Source organism: Rhynchophorus ferrugineus, unplaced genomic scaffold (assembly GCF_030347505.1).
Source record: "Rhynchophorus ferrugineus isolate W39M unplaced genomic scaffold, kcgeb_rfMv2 rfM3, whole genome shotgun sequence".
In the NCBI taxonomy this organism is placed as follows: domain Eukaryota; kingdom Metazoa; phylum Arthropoda; class Insecta; order Coleoptera; family Curculionidae; genus Rhynchophorus; species Rhynchophorus ferrugineus.
In genome coordinates, this window is record NW_027472582.1 from 23864501 (window position 1) to 23884312 (window position 19812).

The 19812-nt window shown below is 30.2% G+C and overlaps 3 protein-coding genes and 2 long non-coding RNA genes across 20 annotated transcripts in view; 3 read left to right on the plus strand and 2 right to left on the minus strand.

Annotated features, from left to right (window-relative positions):
* Positions 1-13774, minus strand: part of Rbp (RIMS binding protein) — a 78311-nt gene extending 64537 nt beyond the window's left edge. For 11 of the 14 annotated variants that reach the window (XM_076398612.1, XM_076398607.1, XM_076398610.1 and 8 more), the window contains exon 1: positions 13476-13773. In XM_076398612.1, the coding sequence (XP_076254727.1) occupies positions 13476-13640 (165 nt within the window). In that variant the 5' untranslated portion in view covers positions 13641-13773. Of the gene's footprint in view, positions 1-7335; positions 7448-12429; positions 12567-13475 lie in introns of those variants that run through there. The other 3 variants (XM_076398613.1, XM_076398611.1, XM_076398614.1) reach the window with 3 other exon arrangements.
* On the plus strand, positions 7872-8223 carry LOC143193722 (uncharacterized). Its single transcript, XR_013005080.1, has 2 exons — positions 7872-7997; positions 8056-8223. It is a non-coding gene; the product is annotated as an uncharacterized LOC143193722 (long non-coding RNA).
* On the plus strand, positions 12614-13349 carry LOC143192865 (uncharacterized). Its single transcript, XR_013004893.1, has 2 exons — positions 12614-12721; positions 13113-13349. It is a non-coding gene; the product is annotated as an uncharacterized LOC143192865 (long non-coding RNA).
* A 130-nt stretch (positions 13775-13904) lies between the features above and the next one.
* LOC143192864 (ankyrin repeat domain-containing protein 16-like) lies at positions 13905-15088 on the plus strand. Of its 3 annotated transcripts, none has more exons than XM_076398620.1 (3): positions 13905-14123; positions 14178-14482; positions 14546-15088. In XM_076398620.1, exons 1-3 carry the CDS (start codon positions 13958-13960, stop codon positions 15044-15046), a joined length of 972 nt encoding a protein of 323 aa, XP_076254735.1. In that variant the 5' UTR covers positions 13905-13957; the 3' UTR covers positions 15047-15088. The 3 variants fall into 3 exon arrangements, with proteins under 3 accessions (XP_076254735.1, XP_076254732.1, XP_076254734.1); XM_076398619.1 differs by having other exon boundaries at positions 13910-14482; positions 14546-14769; positions 14821-15088; XM_076398617.1 differs by having other exon boundaries at positions 13907-14482.
* On the minus strand, positions 15076-19641 carry eIF3c (eukaryotic translation initiation factor 3 subunit c). Its single transcript, XM_076398616.1, has 18 exons — positions 19524-19641; positions 19111-19223; positions 18924-19056; positions 18700-18868; positions 18515-18633; positions 18383-18462; positions 18229-18332; positions 18005-18170; positions 17702-17947; positions 17483-17643; positions 17202-17422; positions 16998-17146; positions 16278-16470; positions 16011-16221; positions 15760-15930; positions 15536-15704; positions 15315-15482; positions 15076-15259 (listed from the first exon to the last, which is right to left on the minus strand). The coding sequence occupies exons 2-18, from the start codon at positions 19201-19203 to the stop codon at positions 15191-15193; spliced, it is 2622 nt and encodes an 873-aa protein (XP_076254731.1). The 5' UTR covers positions 19204-19223; positions 19524-19641; the 3' UTR covers positions 15076-15190.
* Between the last annotated feature and the right edge of the window lie 171 nt (positions 19642-19812).

A 19812-nucleotide genomic window follows, 5' to 3' on the forward strand; every position in this document is an offset into this window, starting at 1 on the left:
ATCCAGAAGAAGAAATCGCGAGGAAACAAACAAGAATCAGTGACTATTGGTTACAGAAACCGATAGAGACAAAAAACAGTTTTAGCAACCTGTCGGAAGAAATTGAAGAGAACATACAACCAAGCCCTGAAAAAGTTGTTCCCAAACCACCACCAATAACAGTCTATAAGGTAGGATTAATAAAAAACATCCATGACCTATTGAAAACCATTACTACGAACTACACAATTAAAACAGTGAGCTATGAAACAATTAAAATCCAATTGTTCGAAGCGGATCATTTTAAAGCTCTTATAAAAGAATTAGATGAAAGAAACACCCAATACCATACATTCAGGCCAAAATCCGAGAGAACATTTAAATTCGTGTTAAAAGGATTACATCACGGGAGAGATTTTAACACCATCAAGATAGCACTAGCTGAAAAAGGTCACGAGGTCGTAAATATTCACAATATACGACATCACACGACAAAAAAACCTCTGCCTATGTTTTATATAGATATAAAACCTAATGGAAATAATAAGGCGGTGTATGAAATCACCAAATTGGAAAATAATATTATTAAATACGAACCACCACATATAAAAAGAATTATACCACAATGCACAAGGTGTCAAGCGCACGGGCACACAAAGACTTACTGTCGCAAGTCATATAGATGCGTAAAATGTGCAGGAGAACATAAGACAGGAGATTGTACTCGTAAAGTTCGTGATGAAAAAGTGAAATGTGTTAACTGTAATGGAAATCATCCAGCGAACTACAAGGGTTGCGCAGTTCACAAGCAACTACAGCAGAAACTCTATCCGGCCTTAAGGGAAAAAAGGCATCAACAAAAACAATCCACTACTACCAATCTACCACTACCAACCAGAACAAGTCAACCAGACATAACTTATGCCCAAATAGTTGAAAATGGTTCAGCACAAAAACGAGAGACAATATCTCAACCTACTGAAACTAGCAACATCTCAAGATTAGAAAATATGATGGCCAAACTAATGGATCAAATGAGTACGATGCTTGGTCTACTCACAACCGTCGTAAGCAAACTTGCCTAATGCCTGAAACCAATAGCTACAAAATCGCCGTCTGGAATGCCAATGGGCTCCAACAACACGCCAGGGAACTAAAAATGTTCGTAATTGAACAAAATATTGACGTTATGATGGTTTCCGAAACACACTTTACGGACAAAAATTATTTGAAAGTTCCTAAATATAAGCTTTATCATACAAATCACCCTGATGATAAAGCACATGGAGGTACAGCCATAATAATTCGAGATGATATAAAGCATTTCGAAAAAGAAAAATTCCGCAAAGACTACCTGCAAGCCACCAGTATAACCATAGAGGAAGCCCATGGACCATTAACAATTTCTGCGATTTATTGCCCACCCAAACATAACAACAAGGCAGAACAATTTCAAGAATTCTTCAGTACGCTAGGTAATAGATTTATAGCAGGAGGAGATTATAATGCAAAACATTTAATGTGGGCTTCAAGAATAATAACCTCAAAAGGTAGAGAACTGCTCAAAGCCATAAGGATAGATAACTTACAACATATCTCTACTGGTAAACCAACATATTGGCCTTCAGACAGAAATAAAAAACCAGATACAATAGATTTCTGTATTACAAAAAATATTGATCCAAAAAAGTGTCAGGCAGAATCATGTTTCGACCTGTCTTCTGATCATTCACCAATAATAGTAACAATTTCAAATTACCATCAAAGATAAACCCCCTTCTCTGTGCAATAATAGAACTAACTGGCCCTCATTTAGAGAAAACTTAGACCAAAATATCTCTCTAAACTTACCGTTACAAACTGAAATGGATATAGAAATAGCAGCAATAAATCTTACAAAAAATATACAGGAGGCAGCATATTCCGCGACTCCCAACAGTGAAACATTTCCAAGAAAAAATACACATATATCATGTACAATACAGAAAAAGATAGCAGAAAAAAGAAAGTTACGACGAAATTGGCAACAGCAAGGGACTGAAGAGAATAAAAGAAAATTTAATAGGGCCATAAAAGAGCTGAGAGATCTAATCCAAATTGAACAAAACCAAGGCATTCAAGAATACCTAGAAAACTTGACATCAACTGAGGCTACAGACTATTCGTTGTGGAAAGCAACAAAAAAGCTTAGGAGATCCCAGCAGCATAACCCACCTATTAAAACAAGCGAAAATAATTGGGCGAGAAGCAATAAAGAGAAGGCCGACATTTTCTCAAAACACTTAAAAAATGTTTTTAAACCTTTCCAGTCTCAGCTACATAAAGATGACGAAAATAAAATTACTAGCTTTCTAGATTCGCCATTTCAAATGGATTTACCGCACGAGAAATTAACGGTCAAAAAAGTTAAACATACAATAATGAGAGAGATTAATATTAAAAAAGCTCCTGGTTATGACTTAATTACTGGCAAAATTTTAAAAGAACTATCAGAAAAGGCTATAAAACTATTAACATATATATTTAATGCTATGCTACGAATTAATTACTTCCCTAGTATCTGGAAAGTAGCTAAAATATTAATGATACTTAAACCAGGAAAAATACCAGAAGATGTGACCTCCTACGGACCTATAAGTTTATTACCAATAATCTCGAAAGTTTTCGAGAAATTATACATAAAAAACTAAACTATATAATAGAAAAAAGAAAAATTATTCCAGAACATCAGTTTGGCTTTCGCAATAAGCATGGGACTATAGAACAAGTGCATAGACTTATAAACCAAATAAACGCTGACCTAAATGCCAAAAGATATTGTTCGGCTGCTTTCCTAGACATATCTCAGGCTTTTGACAAAGTATGGCATACGGGCTTGCAGGTTAAACTAAAGAAACCTCTTCCTCATCCGGACTATCAGCTACTAAAATCGTATCTCACTGACAGACATTTTATTGTAAATCAAGGCGATGAACATACCGAATTAAATCCCTTATATTCAGGAGTTCCGCAAGGTAGTGTACTGGGTCCAGTACTGTATCTTCTGTATACGGCTGATCTGCCCACCACAAAAATAACTACTGTGGCAACATATGCAGACGATACAGCAATCTTAGCACCCAATGAAGATCCAGTCACAGCATCAATAAACCTACAAACCCACCTGGAGCAAATACAATTATGGTTGAAGAACGTAGAAGCGTAGAAGAACATGTCCTCCAGTGAACATCAATCATCGTCAACTCCCCCAAGCAGAGCATGTTAAATATCTTGGTATGCATTTAGATCGACGGCTAACCTGGAAGAAGCACATACTCTCTAAACGGAAACAACTGGGACTAAAATTATATCAAATGTATTGGCTCATTGGGCGCAAATCCAAGTTATCATTAGATAACAAGGTATTGCTGTATGAGTCTATACTCAAGCCCATTTGGACATATGGAATTCAACTATGGGGTACCGCTAGCAAATCTAATATATCCATCATTCAACGGTTCCAAAATAAGGTGTTGCGTGCCATTGTTGATGCTCCGTACTATATTTCAAATAAAGTGATACAACGCGATATTCCTCTAGAACCTATAACGAGTGTAATCCAACGTGTTTGTGTGGAGTACTTCGAAAGAGTGTCAGTGCATCCCAATGTAGGACGTGATAGTGAAGTGCGTGGACTAAAACGTTTAACACCACCTGATCTGATTACTGGACATATGTAGAGTTTAGAATAAGCATTAGAATAAGACTAATTAATTAAGATAATATTTTATACAGAAGATTGCTTAATGAAGTGATTTTCTACATGCCATGTATATATAATATAAACAGAAGAAATAGTTATTGCCAATAGGGCAGATTGTGGACTCACGAAGAGTAATAAAAAAAAAATTAATTTATTACTACTGTTATTAACGCTATATAAGTTCATGTGGTTTGGTTCGCTCCAATCTTCTGATTTCCTGCTTGTTATCCAGTAGCTGTATTTCTTCTACATTGCTGTAATTTAGTAACTCTGTTTCATGTTTAAAGGCGAAATATTGGGTAACTTCGTAAATCCACTTAATTTCATAGTCATCGTGCAGTTTTTCGTTGATTACGGTGCGATAATTGGCATCGTTGCAGTACATGTTAGCTTAATGATTTAATGCAACCCCAATAAGTCCAAGTAGGCTTTTATCAGACTAATAAACCAATATGTTTGACTTTAGGTCAGGTTAGGAATATCTCCCAACTAACCAGTACATTTCTTTGAATTCGAGCCTGATCTGCTCTGCTTTTTATTACAAGTGATATTTTTCATTTAATCTATCACCTAGTGTATGGCAGCAAGGAATTTAGCCTATTTTGCTCGAGGAATCGGGCGCCTGTCAAGTGACATAATTAGGATTTTATCATTTCGGCGCAACGTATCAACAGATTAGGTATTAAGCTGTATTTAGTCTATTTGTGGTTCTTATTTACAACCCTTTGTACTTTTTCTACCGCCATGGGCCTTGTACCATTAGGTAAACAACTCCCAAGATACGTCGTTTGCCATATGACAAATGTTCCAAGGATCAGTTCTTTTATTATTAAGATATCGGTAATGTAGAACAGATACAAGGATGGTCCCAAGACACCATCCTGTAATCCTAAACGTCACATCCGGTCAAAGTCTTGTGAGACGTCCAAGAATATTACAGGGCAGTATTTCTTATCTTTAAACGCCTTTTCAATAACCGCCGTTACTCTATTAAAATGGTATATAATAAATGACTTATTCCGTCGATTTATTAAGTTTCTTAAGCATAATTATTTGTGCCACCTTAAAACATCCCGGAATATACTTCAATCTTAGCAGGCATTAAATACGTGTGTCAACATGACGATTGCTTTTCGTTGCAGTTCCTTCAATAATTCATGTAAATACGACCATCAATTCCAGGAGCTCTTCGTCATTGTGTCGAACCCATTCAATTGCTCGATTAAATCTTTGAGTTAGTAATTTTGTTTATATACTCTTGTTTCATCTGATTAATGATTCTACTAAATACTCTTGTATCTGCAGTATTTTTGGTTCTATACCATACTCTTCTAGCTTTTCTTCGTTCTTTTATTATATCTCCAATTTCGAAGGGGTAATTTACTTCATATTCGGATTTCTATCTTGTCGTTAGGCTAACTTTTTTGCAGCAGATCGAATTTGTTCCATTAGATTTCGGGTTTGTTACTGAAGATCGTCTACATCTTTCAGTCTTATTAAACTGATCTGTTCCTTGGATGATTAATCTGAACTTGTCCCAGTCAGTATATTTGCTAGTAAGATTTGTTTTTTTTTCATGATTGTCGCGCTCAGTGTTAACAATACCGGAATGTGATCAGATAATTTTTTGAGATGCCTTTCGAAATGAATAAATCCAGTAGATTTGGCACTTTATTACAGCCGGTATGCCAGTAAGTGGGTTCGCTCCCTGAAGATTAATTTCAATTTATATTATTAATGACTGTTAGTTAGTAGTTCATTTCCTTTTCCACGTGTTATTCGTTGTAAACCGCAAGCTGTGCTTAACACTGAACTATCCTCCAGTAACAAACCTTGGGCCTAATTTCGAAAATAAATCTCTATATTGTTGTTGTGCCAATTCGTGTCTTGGTAGAAGATTTATAGCTCCAATGTATTATCACTATGAATGAAACTTGGGTTTACAATCACGACCTTAAATAAAAAAAGAAAGGCTAAGCAGTTGCATGAATATTTACATTCAAAGCTCTTCTATAGCGTGCTCTTCTCTTCTTCGCAAAGAGAGTTCGTATTCAGAAAATGTAAGCGTCAGTATTTTGCAATAGAAAATGTCGTTAATTCGTAAATCACCTCCAAACTAGTAAAACAATCAACTTAGATGATTATTATTATAACATTTGTGTTATATTGAATTCAAAATTTTACAGGAAAATTACAGAATCAATTAAGTTAACGTATATGCTCACACATCTATAATCAGGCAATTTTAACTCTCTACCCGGTCAAAGGGGCCTAAACCGTTATCATTCCTCTTATCTTTACTTCTAAAGATATGTATTATCATGAAAAGCCATATTTTCAAACAAAGCAAAAAGTTATTTTAGTTAATTATAGAAATAAATGGATATTAAAACTTCTGAGTACTGTAATACACAGCATATATAACAAGAAAAATATGCCAGGAAGATTATACAGTAAATCAATATCGTCAATATTATCTTGATATTTTAACAAAACTTGTTTCTGTCACAGTAATAAGGAAATAAAAGTTTATGTTATCATCAGAACTTTACATTTATTAACACTTATCGATTCTATAGTGAATCTATATATTAATATGTAGAGCACATAAGGTGTATCTATTAAACTGTCTCGAAATATCTCATCTATATATATGATATAATAAACATTAATCGAGAAAACAGTGGTTTATCTAGATGGCAATCAAACGTTCGAATTTTTTAATTCAAGAAAAAAAAGTATAGTTGTTTCGATTTGTCTAACAATAATTTACTTTAATTTCACGTCAGATTATTATATCGCTATCGCTGTTGCTAGTAGACTTGACTCGAAATCAAACAATCACTCACGTTTTTATTGATATACTAGGTTTAGTACATCTATTACATGCCCTTCAAAATTCCGCTTGAATGAAAACATGTTTGGCAACATTCTCTCCAGTCTTCAAAACTATTTTTAAAATCTATTTCCGGACCGGCCTCTAAAGCCCTCTGCTATTAGGTAAAGATATCTCGATTGACTCAAAATGATATCCTCGCAGCAGCTTTTAAGATTGACGAATAATTAAAAGTGTAATAGATCGAATAAAAAGTAAACAGTAAAACTTCCCGCAAATACAATTTGGTGGTTCGGTGTTTCGAATTCGGTGCAAATTCAGACATTTTCAACGAACTGAAAAAAAAATTGTTCGCACTTCGACGAAATGTCTACTGAAAAGTGAAGCTTCAGCATGAAGTTGGTTACAAATGTACCCGATGCGATTGCACCATCTGTTTGAAATCCTTTATAATTAATTTATAGGCCTGATAGCTACATCGCGTTAGAGATAGTGGTGGGTATTCATAATTTGTTAAACTATGATATCAATATTTTCAACTAGTATAATACTAATATCAAAGAAACGACAAGTTTATTTATCATTCTTATGTAATTCAATTCGTCAATGAAATAAAATTGTATAAAGAATGAATAGTGTGGAAAAGGCAACGAGACATTTTTACGAAAAATATAAACACATTAAAAACTGGTCGTAAAACTGATTGAATTATTTGCGAATTCACTGAACTCTAACGCGATTTAATGCAACACGAACGAATCGTTTTTGTTAATCTTACCCTCGACAAACTCGGAGGCTCGTACATGGTCGGTGGTAATGTTCAAGCTCGTGCACATGGAACAAACTGACCTGCCAATCGTGTTTTAAAACGTTTGCCGTCGACTATCGGCGGATTCTTCGCCCGTTTCACGCCGGATAACTTCGACCTTATCCTACAACGTAAAATCGATGTTTTCGAGATAAAAATATCGTTAACATCGTCAATAAAACTGATAGCGCCTTATTATAACTTAGGTATAGGTCGTTTGTTATGTTATGTTTGTGTTACGGTGAACGAGTTAATTTCAAAACAATATTAAGGGTACACATTAATTAGGTCCGTTTTCAAAAAAATGTCTCAGAAAGTTTAGACAATAATAACATCAATCAATAAGATGCAAAATTATTCAAAATATTAGTTATAAGAGCTACAGGTCATAAACAATAAAATACAGAAAATTTCCTTTTTAACTTATAAAAACTGTATTAGTTATTCTGTGGTTATAAATCGGCTGATAAATCTGAATGGTTTGCGTGTTTTGATAAATTTTAAATCGCTACTTATTATTACTCTGATTCAAAATGCAGAAGCCAGACAAAACAGCTTGCGTTTCTAATCAGTCACTTCGAAGGGGAACGAGATAATGGAGTCAAAAATTGCCAGTAACATTATTTAAATAGGTAAACATTTTTAATGTTAATTATTAAGTTTCTGCGGTTTTAATTGAATATATTTTAGCGTGTTGCAGCTGCACTGAATATTAGTATGGACAGAGTCACAGTAATAATATAAATATGATAAGACACAACCCTAACCTCCAAACTATTATAACTGTATAATTAATTGTAGTCTTCTGATAATATATGCATTAGATTTACTGTAATGTTAAAATAAATTATATTTTATGACAGTAGTTTTTAATGTAATAATATAATTTTTTATTTATAACAGTTTAATTATTTTATTTAGATTGGAATTGTGGTTATACGTCATAGCCAAAATGAACTAAAGCTTGAGTTGATGCGGCATCATTGCCACGTTTCACCGTCATCAATTCAGATGAATGTGTTCTGTGAGTTCACTGGTATTTTAAATATATATATTATTTTTTTATACTCAACTACTTACAGCATATAATCTTTATTCAATTTGCAGCCTTTCTACAAATACATTAACATTCTAATATTTAACTTTGATGTATTGATTTTTCTCAGATGTTGCTAGACATAAGTATGTAATTTGACACTTATTTTATTTTATTTTATTTTATTTTATTTTATTTTATTTTATTTTATTTTATTTTACTGACATCAAGCTTCAACATTTCGTGTCTGAAATGTGTACATTTGCGGCACGCATTATTTTTCTTATTTAATAAAAAGAAAAAATCCACAGACAGTTTTCGTTTGCTGGTAGACATTTACAGAGCATGCAAAAGCAATTGGCAGAAACTTTAGATGTGGTCCAAGAAACGATTAACGACTGATTACGAGCAATGGGAAAAATACAAAAGATAGGAAGATAGGTGCCACATCAATTGAATGACAGGCAAATCAAAAGTAGAAAAATCGTTTGTGAAATACTATTTCAAGAGTATGATCGGAAATCATTTCTACATCAAATAGTGAGTTTCTACATCAAAAGGTGATAATACTCAGTATTTGGTGGAACCAGAGTGGTATAGTATATCATGAACTATTTAAACCTGGTGAAACAGTTACTGGTGATCTCTATCAACAACAAATGATCAATTTGAAACATATATTGATAGAAAAAGTCTAGAATGGGCCCGAAAACACGATAAAGTGATTTTACAGCACAATAACACGCCATCTCATAACGAAAAACCAGTTAAAGAAGTGTGGCGTTACTTAGATGCAACATATTAACGTACCCGCCGTATTCTCCAGACCTTGCCCCGTTCAACTATCAACTTTTTGCATAAAACCGACAAATATATACCATTATTATTACACATATACTCCATTATCTCGTTTCTATTCGAAGTAACTGATTAGAAACGAAATCTGCAACATATTTTTGGTAAAATTTCGATATTTTTTTGGCGACCCACATCCCTAAACTAAAATATTCTACACATTTCCGATTTCAGAAGTATTATATATCATCAAGCCGATTATATTAAAATAAGTATAATATTCTTAATAAGTATAAGTAAGTATATGCAGTAAATTGACACAAAATCACAATGAATCCAACTCGCCTGTCTTCTCTCAAAAGGACCCAGAAAAGAGAATTGATGCAGCACTACATTATATACGTTACGTTCTAAAAAATATTTGTAGAGATGTCAGCTATCAAAAAATGAATTTATTCATTACTATTCTCATTCTTATACTTTTTTAATTCTCGATGTTAGTCTCAAATTAATATTCTAATTAGAAACATTTAGTGGTGTGAAGTAGGAATGTCGAAAAAATATCGATATATTGATATAAAATATATTTTTCAAAATATGTATAATTTTATATAAAATATAATATTGTTTATATAATATATAATATAATCTTAAAAAATAAAATTTTGATATTTTTTTCAAAGAAGTAATAATTGTAAATGAGTGTATCGAAAGAATAAAAGAAAAAACATTTTTAGATTGCGAATTGTGGCAAATAGAAAGAAGTAAGTCTATTTTGATTTTTTAAAATACACGGAAACATAGAAAACCTCTACCAACTACAACAAAAATTAACTTACGAATTTACTTGAGCCACAAATTCTTGTTATTGTTTTATGAACAATTAAAAACTAACGAAACTATCAATGAATAAAAACTATCATGAAAAAATTACTACGAAATAAAGTAAAATCTCAAAATATTTCGGTTTACATATTCAATACATCAAAGTTAAATATTAGAATGTTAATGTATTTGTAGAAAGGCTGCAAATTTAATAAAGATTATATGCTGTAAGTACATGGGTATAAAAAATAATTAATAAAAGACAAACAAAATTTATAGTATTAGTTTTCATAATTTATCGTGTTATGATTACACGTTATTTAACAGTCTTTACTGTAATACTGATTAACTATATAAATATGTTAGACGATTTCAAAATTGAAACTATATGATTTTTATAAAATCTAATATGTTTAATTTAATGTTAAAACGAAACTCATTTTCTTTCAAATCAATGAAATATAATAAATAAATAAATAATATTATTGAATGACAGTTCCAAGAGTAAAATATTAATAGTGAATATTACAGTTGTATATGGAGAAAAAATATATATCAAAACTGTAGCAATTAAGATATTGGCAAAACTGATTTAAAAGAAAATTGCTATTAGAAATATTAAACTAAACTAACTAATTTTATTATTTATTTAAAAACCATATATATTGTTATAAGATATGCACTGGATGAAGTATCATGATTATAAAAATGATAAACTTTAATAATCTTTATTTTACGATTAGATTAGATTTTATGATTAGATAAAAAATTAATATAGAATTTTAGAAAATAAAAATTTATTTATTTAGTTAGTCAAGCTCACAAAATCCTTATATAATATAATTCAACAGATATAAATATAGCAATGGGCAATGCCCTAATTTATATAATTAAAGATACATATAGATAAATTAACTTAAAGTTCTAAAAATAAAATAAAATAGAGACTTTTTGGAGACACAGCATACAATATATAAAAATCAATATCCTTAAAAAGATTAACTCGAAAGTATAGTGCAATAAAAAAATTATTATTACAAATTGTCTAAAGGGGTAATAATACATTCGAAAAATATGCAGCATTTTCCATTCATCATTACTCACTCTTATTAGTTTTACCCCTTACATTATTATAACACAATATAACTTAATCTTTATTAGATTTGTGAACATGAATATATCAGCAACATTATGATTAAATAAAAAGAAAATAAGAGATTTTATAACACAATTTATATTATCACATTTAACAGCACCTATCGATAGATATAGATATAATACAATATAAATAAACAGATTACTTAACATTACTTTGAAATTATATTTCAGATATAATAGAAATATGTTGCCCTATTTCGTACATACCCAACAAAAAATTAAAGTTTAAATTAATTTCAATCGCATCAAAATCATTTAGTATCTCTAACATAGAAAAATCGATATTTTTAAATAACAGTTACAAAAACTTAGATTAGAATACAATAGAAACTAATTAGAAGGTATAATTAAATATATACTGTAAAGGTGAATTGTTTAAAAATGCTGTAAAAACCAAATTGTTATAAAACACTATATATAAACATTTTCTGTGGTATTAAGGAATAAGATGTACATCGAAGTTCTAGTTAAAAGTAGATACTTATCCGTAGTATCTCTCATGTAAATTGGAAAAAGTGTCTGTAAAATTGTTACCTGACTGATTTAACTTTTTTATTTGGCGTAATTCATTACCAACGTATTTAATGAATTTTAAACCAATTTAGCTGTAGAACATACAAAGCAAACATTATTATACCTGTTAGCAATAGCCCGATAATTAAGAACGCGTATGATTCAATAAAAATAACAGAAAGTCCAAAAATACTAATGTTCTGTTATAGTTAATTAAAAATATGGATATTTAAATCAGCTTCGATGTTCTATAATGTTCATAAAATCACATCAAAATCTATAAATGTCTACAACCTATGGGAAAATCGATGCTCTTGAATGACAGTTACAAAAATAAACCCTTCATAAAATTGACTACAAATAAGAGTTAAGCTAATACTTACTTTGTCTCAAAAAACTGTCGAAAAATTTTCTTTAAAATAATTTTCCATCCGAATCCGATTTGTTCCAACAAATCACCATCAAACAAATTAAAATATAAGTCTAGATCTTAAGCAAAAAATAGCTCACTCCAAAGCCATATATGTCAAATATTAATTTGCAACAAAGTTCGTATCTCTTACTGTATGATAATACTGAACATATAGAAACGATACAGACTAATGAGATAAGACTACATCTTAACCCTTCTTATTTGGACGTGCACTGTGTGCAGCAGCCGCCTGAGTATAAGACAGCAAATTAAAGGCAACTTTTCCAACAGCAAATCGACTAAAACGGTTTATTGAAAAACTTACCCCAGAAACAACGTTATAAGGCGGTCAAAGCTGGATTTTTCTTTTAGGGACGGAGCTGAGGTTTTTCACAATGGCGGCATTTCTATATATAGGTCATAGAATGGTCGATTTTACCCGACAACGCGCAAGAGGGATTGATTTTGTTTTTCTCCCGGTGCGTGACGTCACCGGTGAGAAAAGCGCCACAGCTAAGTTCCGCTGACATTTCAAGGGAGAAAAGACTAGAGACCTTCAGCAGGCTGGTCGTATCTGTTTACTTAACACCAAAACGATACCCTGTAAATTCATTCAGGTACATATTTTTGTAAATTTTTCCAAAATTCACACATAATATCTAATTAATATTCCATTCAATTAAAATTAACGAAAATATATAATAATTATTCAAACTCATCCTGCATATATCATCCTATTTAATCAATTCAATTAAAATCAAAATGAATAAATAAATAATATATATATATATATATATATATATATATATATATATATAAATATATTATTTATTTATTCATTCAAGGTTTGTGAAAATGCAAACACACATAACGACTCTAATTTTAAAACTAATAATATTGTTGTACTTTTAATTCTAATTAAACGTTTATTTAAAAATGTTTAATTATATTCAAGTTATATTTTGTTGTTAAATAATAGAAAATTAATAAAACAAAATTATTTTTCAGTTCTGTACCAAATGTCCATCTCTCATAGTATTTGGTTAAACCCGAATTAATTAGTAGTCATCGCTAAATGATGATCGTCTATGATCTCATATGACGAAAACATACTTCTGTCTGTGTTCTTATAAATGTCTGTCGTGGCATAATATGTTTCTTACCATGCTCTTATTTATATCCTAACTTCCTTGTTCTAATTATTTATAATTATTTATATTCAATATATTTATCATTTCATCTTAATTATGTATCTTTTTTTATGAACATGTGCTTGAAAAATATAAGAATTATTGGCCGATATATATTTGTTTAACTTTCAAATTAAAATTTAGTTATAAAATGTGTACTTATAAGTGAATTATTTCCTACCTTATCTTTAAATGGAAAGGTTATCAACTTTTTAGGAACATTATAAACATTTGTTCTTCTTTTTTTCCCGTGCCATAATCTTGAAAATTGTAAGCGTATAATAGTACAACAATCTGTAACATCCTGGAACGAATCCTTGAAAGGTTTGTGAAAATGCAAACACATTGATTATTCTAATTTTATCCGCGTTTAATAATATACAAGAGAGATCTCAATTTTATTCAAGTATAACTTAATAAAAACTATAATCCAATAATCATATTAAGGATATAATAAATGTGGGTAGTTAATCTCTATCTGGAAGTAATTAAATGATCATAAAATTATCTGATCGTACACTGTATAACTAAATATTATATTTGGATATTAGGCCTCAACTTTGGTTAAGAAGAATATTGTCAATGTCAATTTAAGTTATGTCATATATATCAGAAATATTTTTAATTTATAGTTGACCAAATATACAAAATGAGAATAATGTAATGGATAGTATTTCAAAAGAACATAAACGGTCAATTTTAAAAGAAATTCAAAATGGTGAAATTTCTTTATTAAAGAATACTAAAATAAAATATCCAGATTTTCACTGGAATGAAATTTATTATGAAAAAACTGGTGATAGTATACTTCACGTAGCCTCTCATCATGGTTACAAACAAATAATACAGTATCTTTTAAGAGAATTTAATCCATGTGCTGTAGATATTAAGAACAGAGACGATAAAACTCCTTTACATGAAGCTGCTCAATTTGCTCGATATGATAGTATATTAGAATTATGTTCATTTGATGCAAATGTAAATGTTATACGCAGAGGTGATTGGACTCCCTTAATGCTTGCCTGTACAAAAATTAAAAGTGATATAAACTACAAAATTGTTGTTAAATTAGTAGAGAAAGGTGCTCATATTAATGCACAAAATAAGGATGGTTGGACGTGTGCCCACATATTAGCCCGTGAAGGATGTATTGAAATATATGACCACTTAATTTCCAATGGATTGAATGTAAATTAATCGCTAAATATATTTCATTACATTAATGTTATTAAATTAAACTCCTTCATTTAGGTTAACATTAAAACAAAGAATGGCCGAACAGCATTACATATTGCCTGTTTACATGGCCATAAGGATTTAATTGCTATCCTATTGAAGTACATCGATATAAACACTACTGATAATTGCGGAAATACTCCATTACACGAAGCCATATTAGGAAAAAATATAGAAATTGCTACTATGTTAATTCAAAATGGAGCAGAAATTAAGGCAAAAAATAACAGTGATTTTAAGTATTTTCAAGTAATCTACGCATTAGCTTTTTCATGGCATATATTTTTTAGCTTATTGCATTTAGCAGCCAGTCAAGATAATACCACTATGTTAGACTATCTTATTAACGGTCTTCAAATTAATATTAATATTCAAAACAAAAATGGATGGACACCTCTACATTGTGCTGCAAGAAAGGGCCTTAAGAATATTTATTACTACTTAGAAAAAAATGGTGCTAATACCAATATAAAAGACAATTATAATAGAACTGCACTGGACTATATTTCGATATGAGACTGTTTTAAAACTGTTAAATAAAACAATTTTTCTATTATAGTATTATAATTTGAATGTACTGAAACTGGTTAAATATATTTCAACTTGAATGTAATAGACACATTTCTTAGAAAAATACATAAGAAACTAAAAAGAGGTCTATTAAAAATTTTCCTTCCAATTTTCACGACGTCCTCCTCGATAGTTTTGTCTGTCACCTCTGAAATTTGCCTAAAATATAAATTGATATTAAAATTGTACATATTATATGTTATAAAAAACATACTTGATTTGAGCCACGTAAAAAGAAGTTACCCTGCTTCGATTCTAAAATGCGTTCATTGGAATCAACTAAATTGTTAATTTTATCCGCCAACTGCAAAGCAAGAGATTGCAGCCTAGATGGCTCACTACGATGCATAACAACAGTTTGTGTTGGATCGTCCAATGATGCCTATTACAAACAAAATTAAAAACTAAAAAGAAATTAATCATATATAATACTACCATAAGTTCTTCATTTATAATCATTTTCGAGATAATTGAATGAACAACAGACTTTTGCAATTCAAACATCTCAGCCAAAGTTTGCATTGATATGGAATCGTAAACATGGGAGTATGTGAATAAGTAAGTTCTCAGAGATTCCTCCTTGATCAATTTTGTTAACATTGCTCTGAAATTTAAAATTGGTAAAGTACAATAATTTAATTCAACTGAATTATTATTACCTTACGGAATCTGCTTGATAAAACAAATCCCATACTTTAGCATTCATTTTTTCATTGATAATATATGTATTACATGCTGACCAATTACCATTACGCATAGCTTTTGCAGCCGCCACAACGTGTTCTCTCATACTTTCGGGAGGTCCCACCAAACTTTGACGTTCAGAAGATCTATAAAAAAAATTAAACATACATACCATACTATATATAAAATTTAAACAGAAGGGAATAATATTAAGGAAGTAACGAACCTTAATTGTTGGTAGAAAGTTTTTGAAATCATTCTTCTCCTTGCATCGAATTCATGTGCCGCCATATAAGGAATTTCAATTAACATGGCAGAAACCAAATAAACACACTCCAATAATTCTAAATTGATATGCATATGGAATGGCATCTGTCTTTGTTTTTCAATTTTCTCTTGCTCTTTAGATCTTTCATGCTGTCTTTGAGGTAATAAACCTAAAAAATATATTATATATAGACAATATAAAAAATTAATTTATGAATATCCTTACCTTGAGCCAGTAATTCCTTTGGTTTTCCTGTGACCATAAGATCTACTAGACAATTATGAGCATCTTTAATGTTAGCGTGTCTAAAAGCACATAGTCCCAAATGAGCCATCATACGATTATATAAAATTTGAGTGCTTGGATCAGAACGTTGGATGCTTTCTTGCAGATGAGACATCAAAAACAAATCCCTTGCCTAAAAATTCATATAAATCGATTTATAAATATTATATTTTATAAAGGCTGACAATTTAATGGAAATAAACAGTTAAAAACAATTGACTATTATAAACATACGCAGTTAAATATAATTTTATAAAACCTTATATTTACATAGCTTTTTTTGGTCATCTACTAGCTATTTCCCCAAGAAACAAACGATCTCAAAATTTCGAATCCCTGCCACTTTTGTATTCAAAATATTGCACTTCAAATAGTTTCACAGATAACATTTAAAGCAGTTTTATACAATATCGCAAATGCAATTACAAATTTATATATTTGAAAGAGGTTTGGCGGGTTGCCACTATATAAAATGTCTAGTACATGAGGACTTAACTGGTATACTAGTATACTGCCATAGAAAACGTTTCAGCATTTACACATGACGTAAGTCTGACCATTTATATCTATTTCTATCAGTTTAAAATGTACTAATATAAACAATATAACTTTATCTATATTCTGAATAATTGTTTTATTAAATAAAAGTTTTCTACATACCTGGAACCAATTATCGTGTAATGCATGGTGGTATATATGCGATAAAATTGCTCTTGTTCTTAAACGATCAGTGCTATCTTTAGCATAAATGAATTTACATAACTTTTCCATTTCTTGAACTGATGTTGTAACTGTTTTACTTAATTCACCTATAAAACAAAAAAAAAATAGAATCACATACAAAATTAAAATTTATATCAGTACCATTCTTTTGCTGTAAAACTCTTGGATCAAATTTATAATAAAGATGATCTATTTTCCTTAAGTAGATACGACATAACTCAGAAGATACATTGTTTCTCTCTAGGTATTTCATTGTTTTATCAATTATTGTTGATACACGACCTTCATCCTTCAATCTTTCAACATACTCATTAGAATGTGGATCACATTCTTTTAATAGCTTGATGAATTCATCATCTAATCTAGTAATAAAAAAATCAATTATCAAAAGGAGAACTACATCATTAGAATATAAAAATTACCTTTCAACTGAAGTTAAAACACATCCACGAATTTTGTAAGGTGCTTCTTCTAAATTTTCAGATTCTTCAGTAATAGATTCTGAGACAATTAAGTTACTATTTTGCAAGAGAATATCAAGCATTTCATACATTCTTTCTAAGAGTTTAGTCCAGTATTCAGGCTAATAAACAAAATATTTTTTTACGTTTAACTATTTCTAAACCAATAAAACAAAATACCTTCATAGCGTCAGAAACTTTAGGATTATAATCAAAAATAGCTGAAATTATGGCAATTTTAATTTTCACAAATATTGCAGGTCCCAGTTTATGTTGATCAGAAATTGCCTGCAGTTCATGCAATAATTCAATCTGCTCTCTTCTATCGGTACGTTTCTTTCCTCTCGCCGCCATAATTTCATTAAGTTTCTTAATGACCAAATTTAAGTCAATCTCAGCATCCTTAGCAAACATTTTTGGCTTTTCCTACAAATAATTTACAGTTATTATATATTATAAAAGTTGTATTTCTGGCATACTTACGCTGGGGATAATATGTCCAGATTTTACTTTCTCCCAACCCTCACCATCTTCATCATCCTCCCCTTCTTTTCTTAACTTCCTTCTTTCTTTTTCTTTTCGTTCCTTCCTTTTTTGTTCTTTTCTCTTCTCCTTCTCTTCATCGTCTTCTTTGGTTTTCTTTAAAAACCTTTTGAAAATATAATATATGCATCCTAATTATATTAATATTACATTTACAAAGTTACCTTTCCCTTGTAGTAGGATATTTTCCTTCATCTTCATCAGATGAATCTGAGCTTGACTCTGAATCAGATGGCCAATCATCCGAGTCTGAATCTGAATCTTTATCCTAAAATAATAAAATAACAGAAAACTTATAATGACAAAAAAAAAACAAACCTGCTTGGAAGCTTGAGCTGGAGTTTTAACAAATTGATTTTTTACAGGTGGTTCATCATCAGATTCTTCGGCAGGCTCATCTAAAATTTTAAAAATACTAACTTCTTTTAATTTTACTATACAATTATTTACTTTTCTCTTCCTCTTCTTCATCATCTGGTTGATCAGGATTTTCTCTAAATTTAGTGATATCATCTTCAAAATCTTTCAAATATTTACGTAACTTCTGTCTCATTGATGCCAAAGATTTACTGAAATAATTATGTTCAATATGTTCAAAATCTTAATTATATTAATGGTACCTAACAGAATATTACCTATTATTTTTGCTCATATTTTTGCGGCCATCCCTATCTTCCCACATTTCATTTATAAAATCTTCCATTTCTACAAGACACCTTACAAAAAATCTAGGTGTCTGACCATTTTCTTCTTTGGAAATAACAGGGCTTGCTTTTACAAAAGCTTTCTGTAGATCCTCAAAACCTAATAACAATAAGCAATGTATACAAATATAATTTACATAACATTAATTTCTTACTATTAAGCATACTAGACATATCCTTAATTTTCTTAAAATTCCTAATTTGTTTAATAATATTTGTAAGCTCCTCATAGCGTTTTTCTTTAGCTGACCTTACAACACGCTTTACCTCTTCTTCATCATCAGAAAACTAAAATTAATTTCAAAAATATAATGCCATCCACACAATAATCAATATACTTACAGTAAAAATAGTTGGTCCTGCCGGACGTTGAACTAATTCTTCTTCGGAAGAACTGTCGGAATCTGAATCAGACCCGGCGAAGAATCGACTCATTTTGATTGATTTATTTTGCTCTGTGAAATATTTAAAATTAATTATATTAGATAACCTCAATGTAAACGTAACATATTGATTAGTTTCTTATAAACATATCTTTAAAAATAACTTTAAATTAAAATATACTATATCATCATGGGTATAATTCATTATAATTTCGAAAGTAATATACAATAATGTCCGCGGAGAACCTTAAACATGTGGAAATATTTTAATCACTAACTTTAATACATCAAACTAAAAACATAAAAAAATATTTCTAAATAATAAAATAAGTTTTATGCCTAAATTATTCTTAAAAAATGTTGGAAAGTTACCTTAAAAACACCAAAAATAATAAATTATAGGACGTACACAGCAGCCCTATTGACAGCACTTATGAAAAGAAGTGTTTAATAAAGAAGAATATAGGTTCCCGCATTTTATATTGTATTAACTTATTTTATACATCTTGTGCCAAATATATATAAAGAAGAATAGATAAATAATATAAGCAAATATGTTATTTTATAACCTATTTTTGGGTTTCCTAATAAACAAAATTAATTAAAAGGCACTTGTCCTTAGATGTGATGTCTGTACATTTAAAAGTAATAAATATTAAAA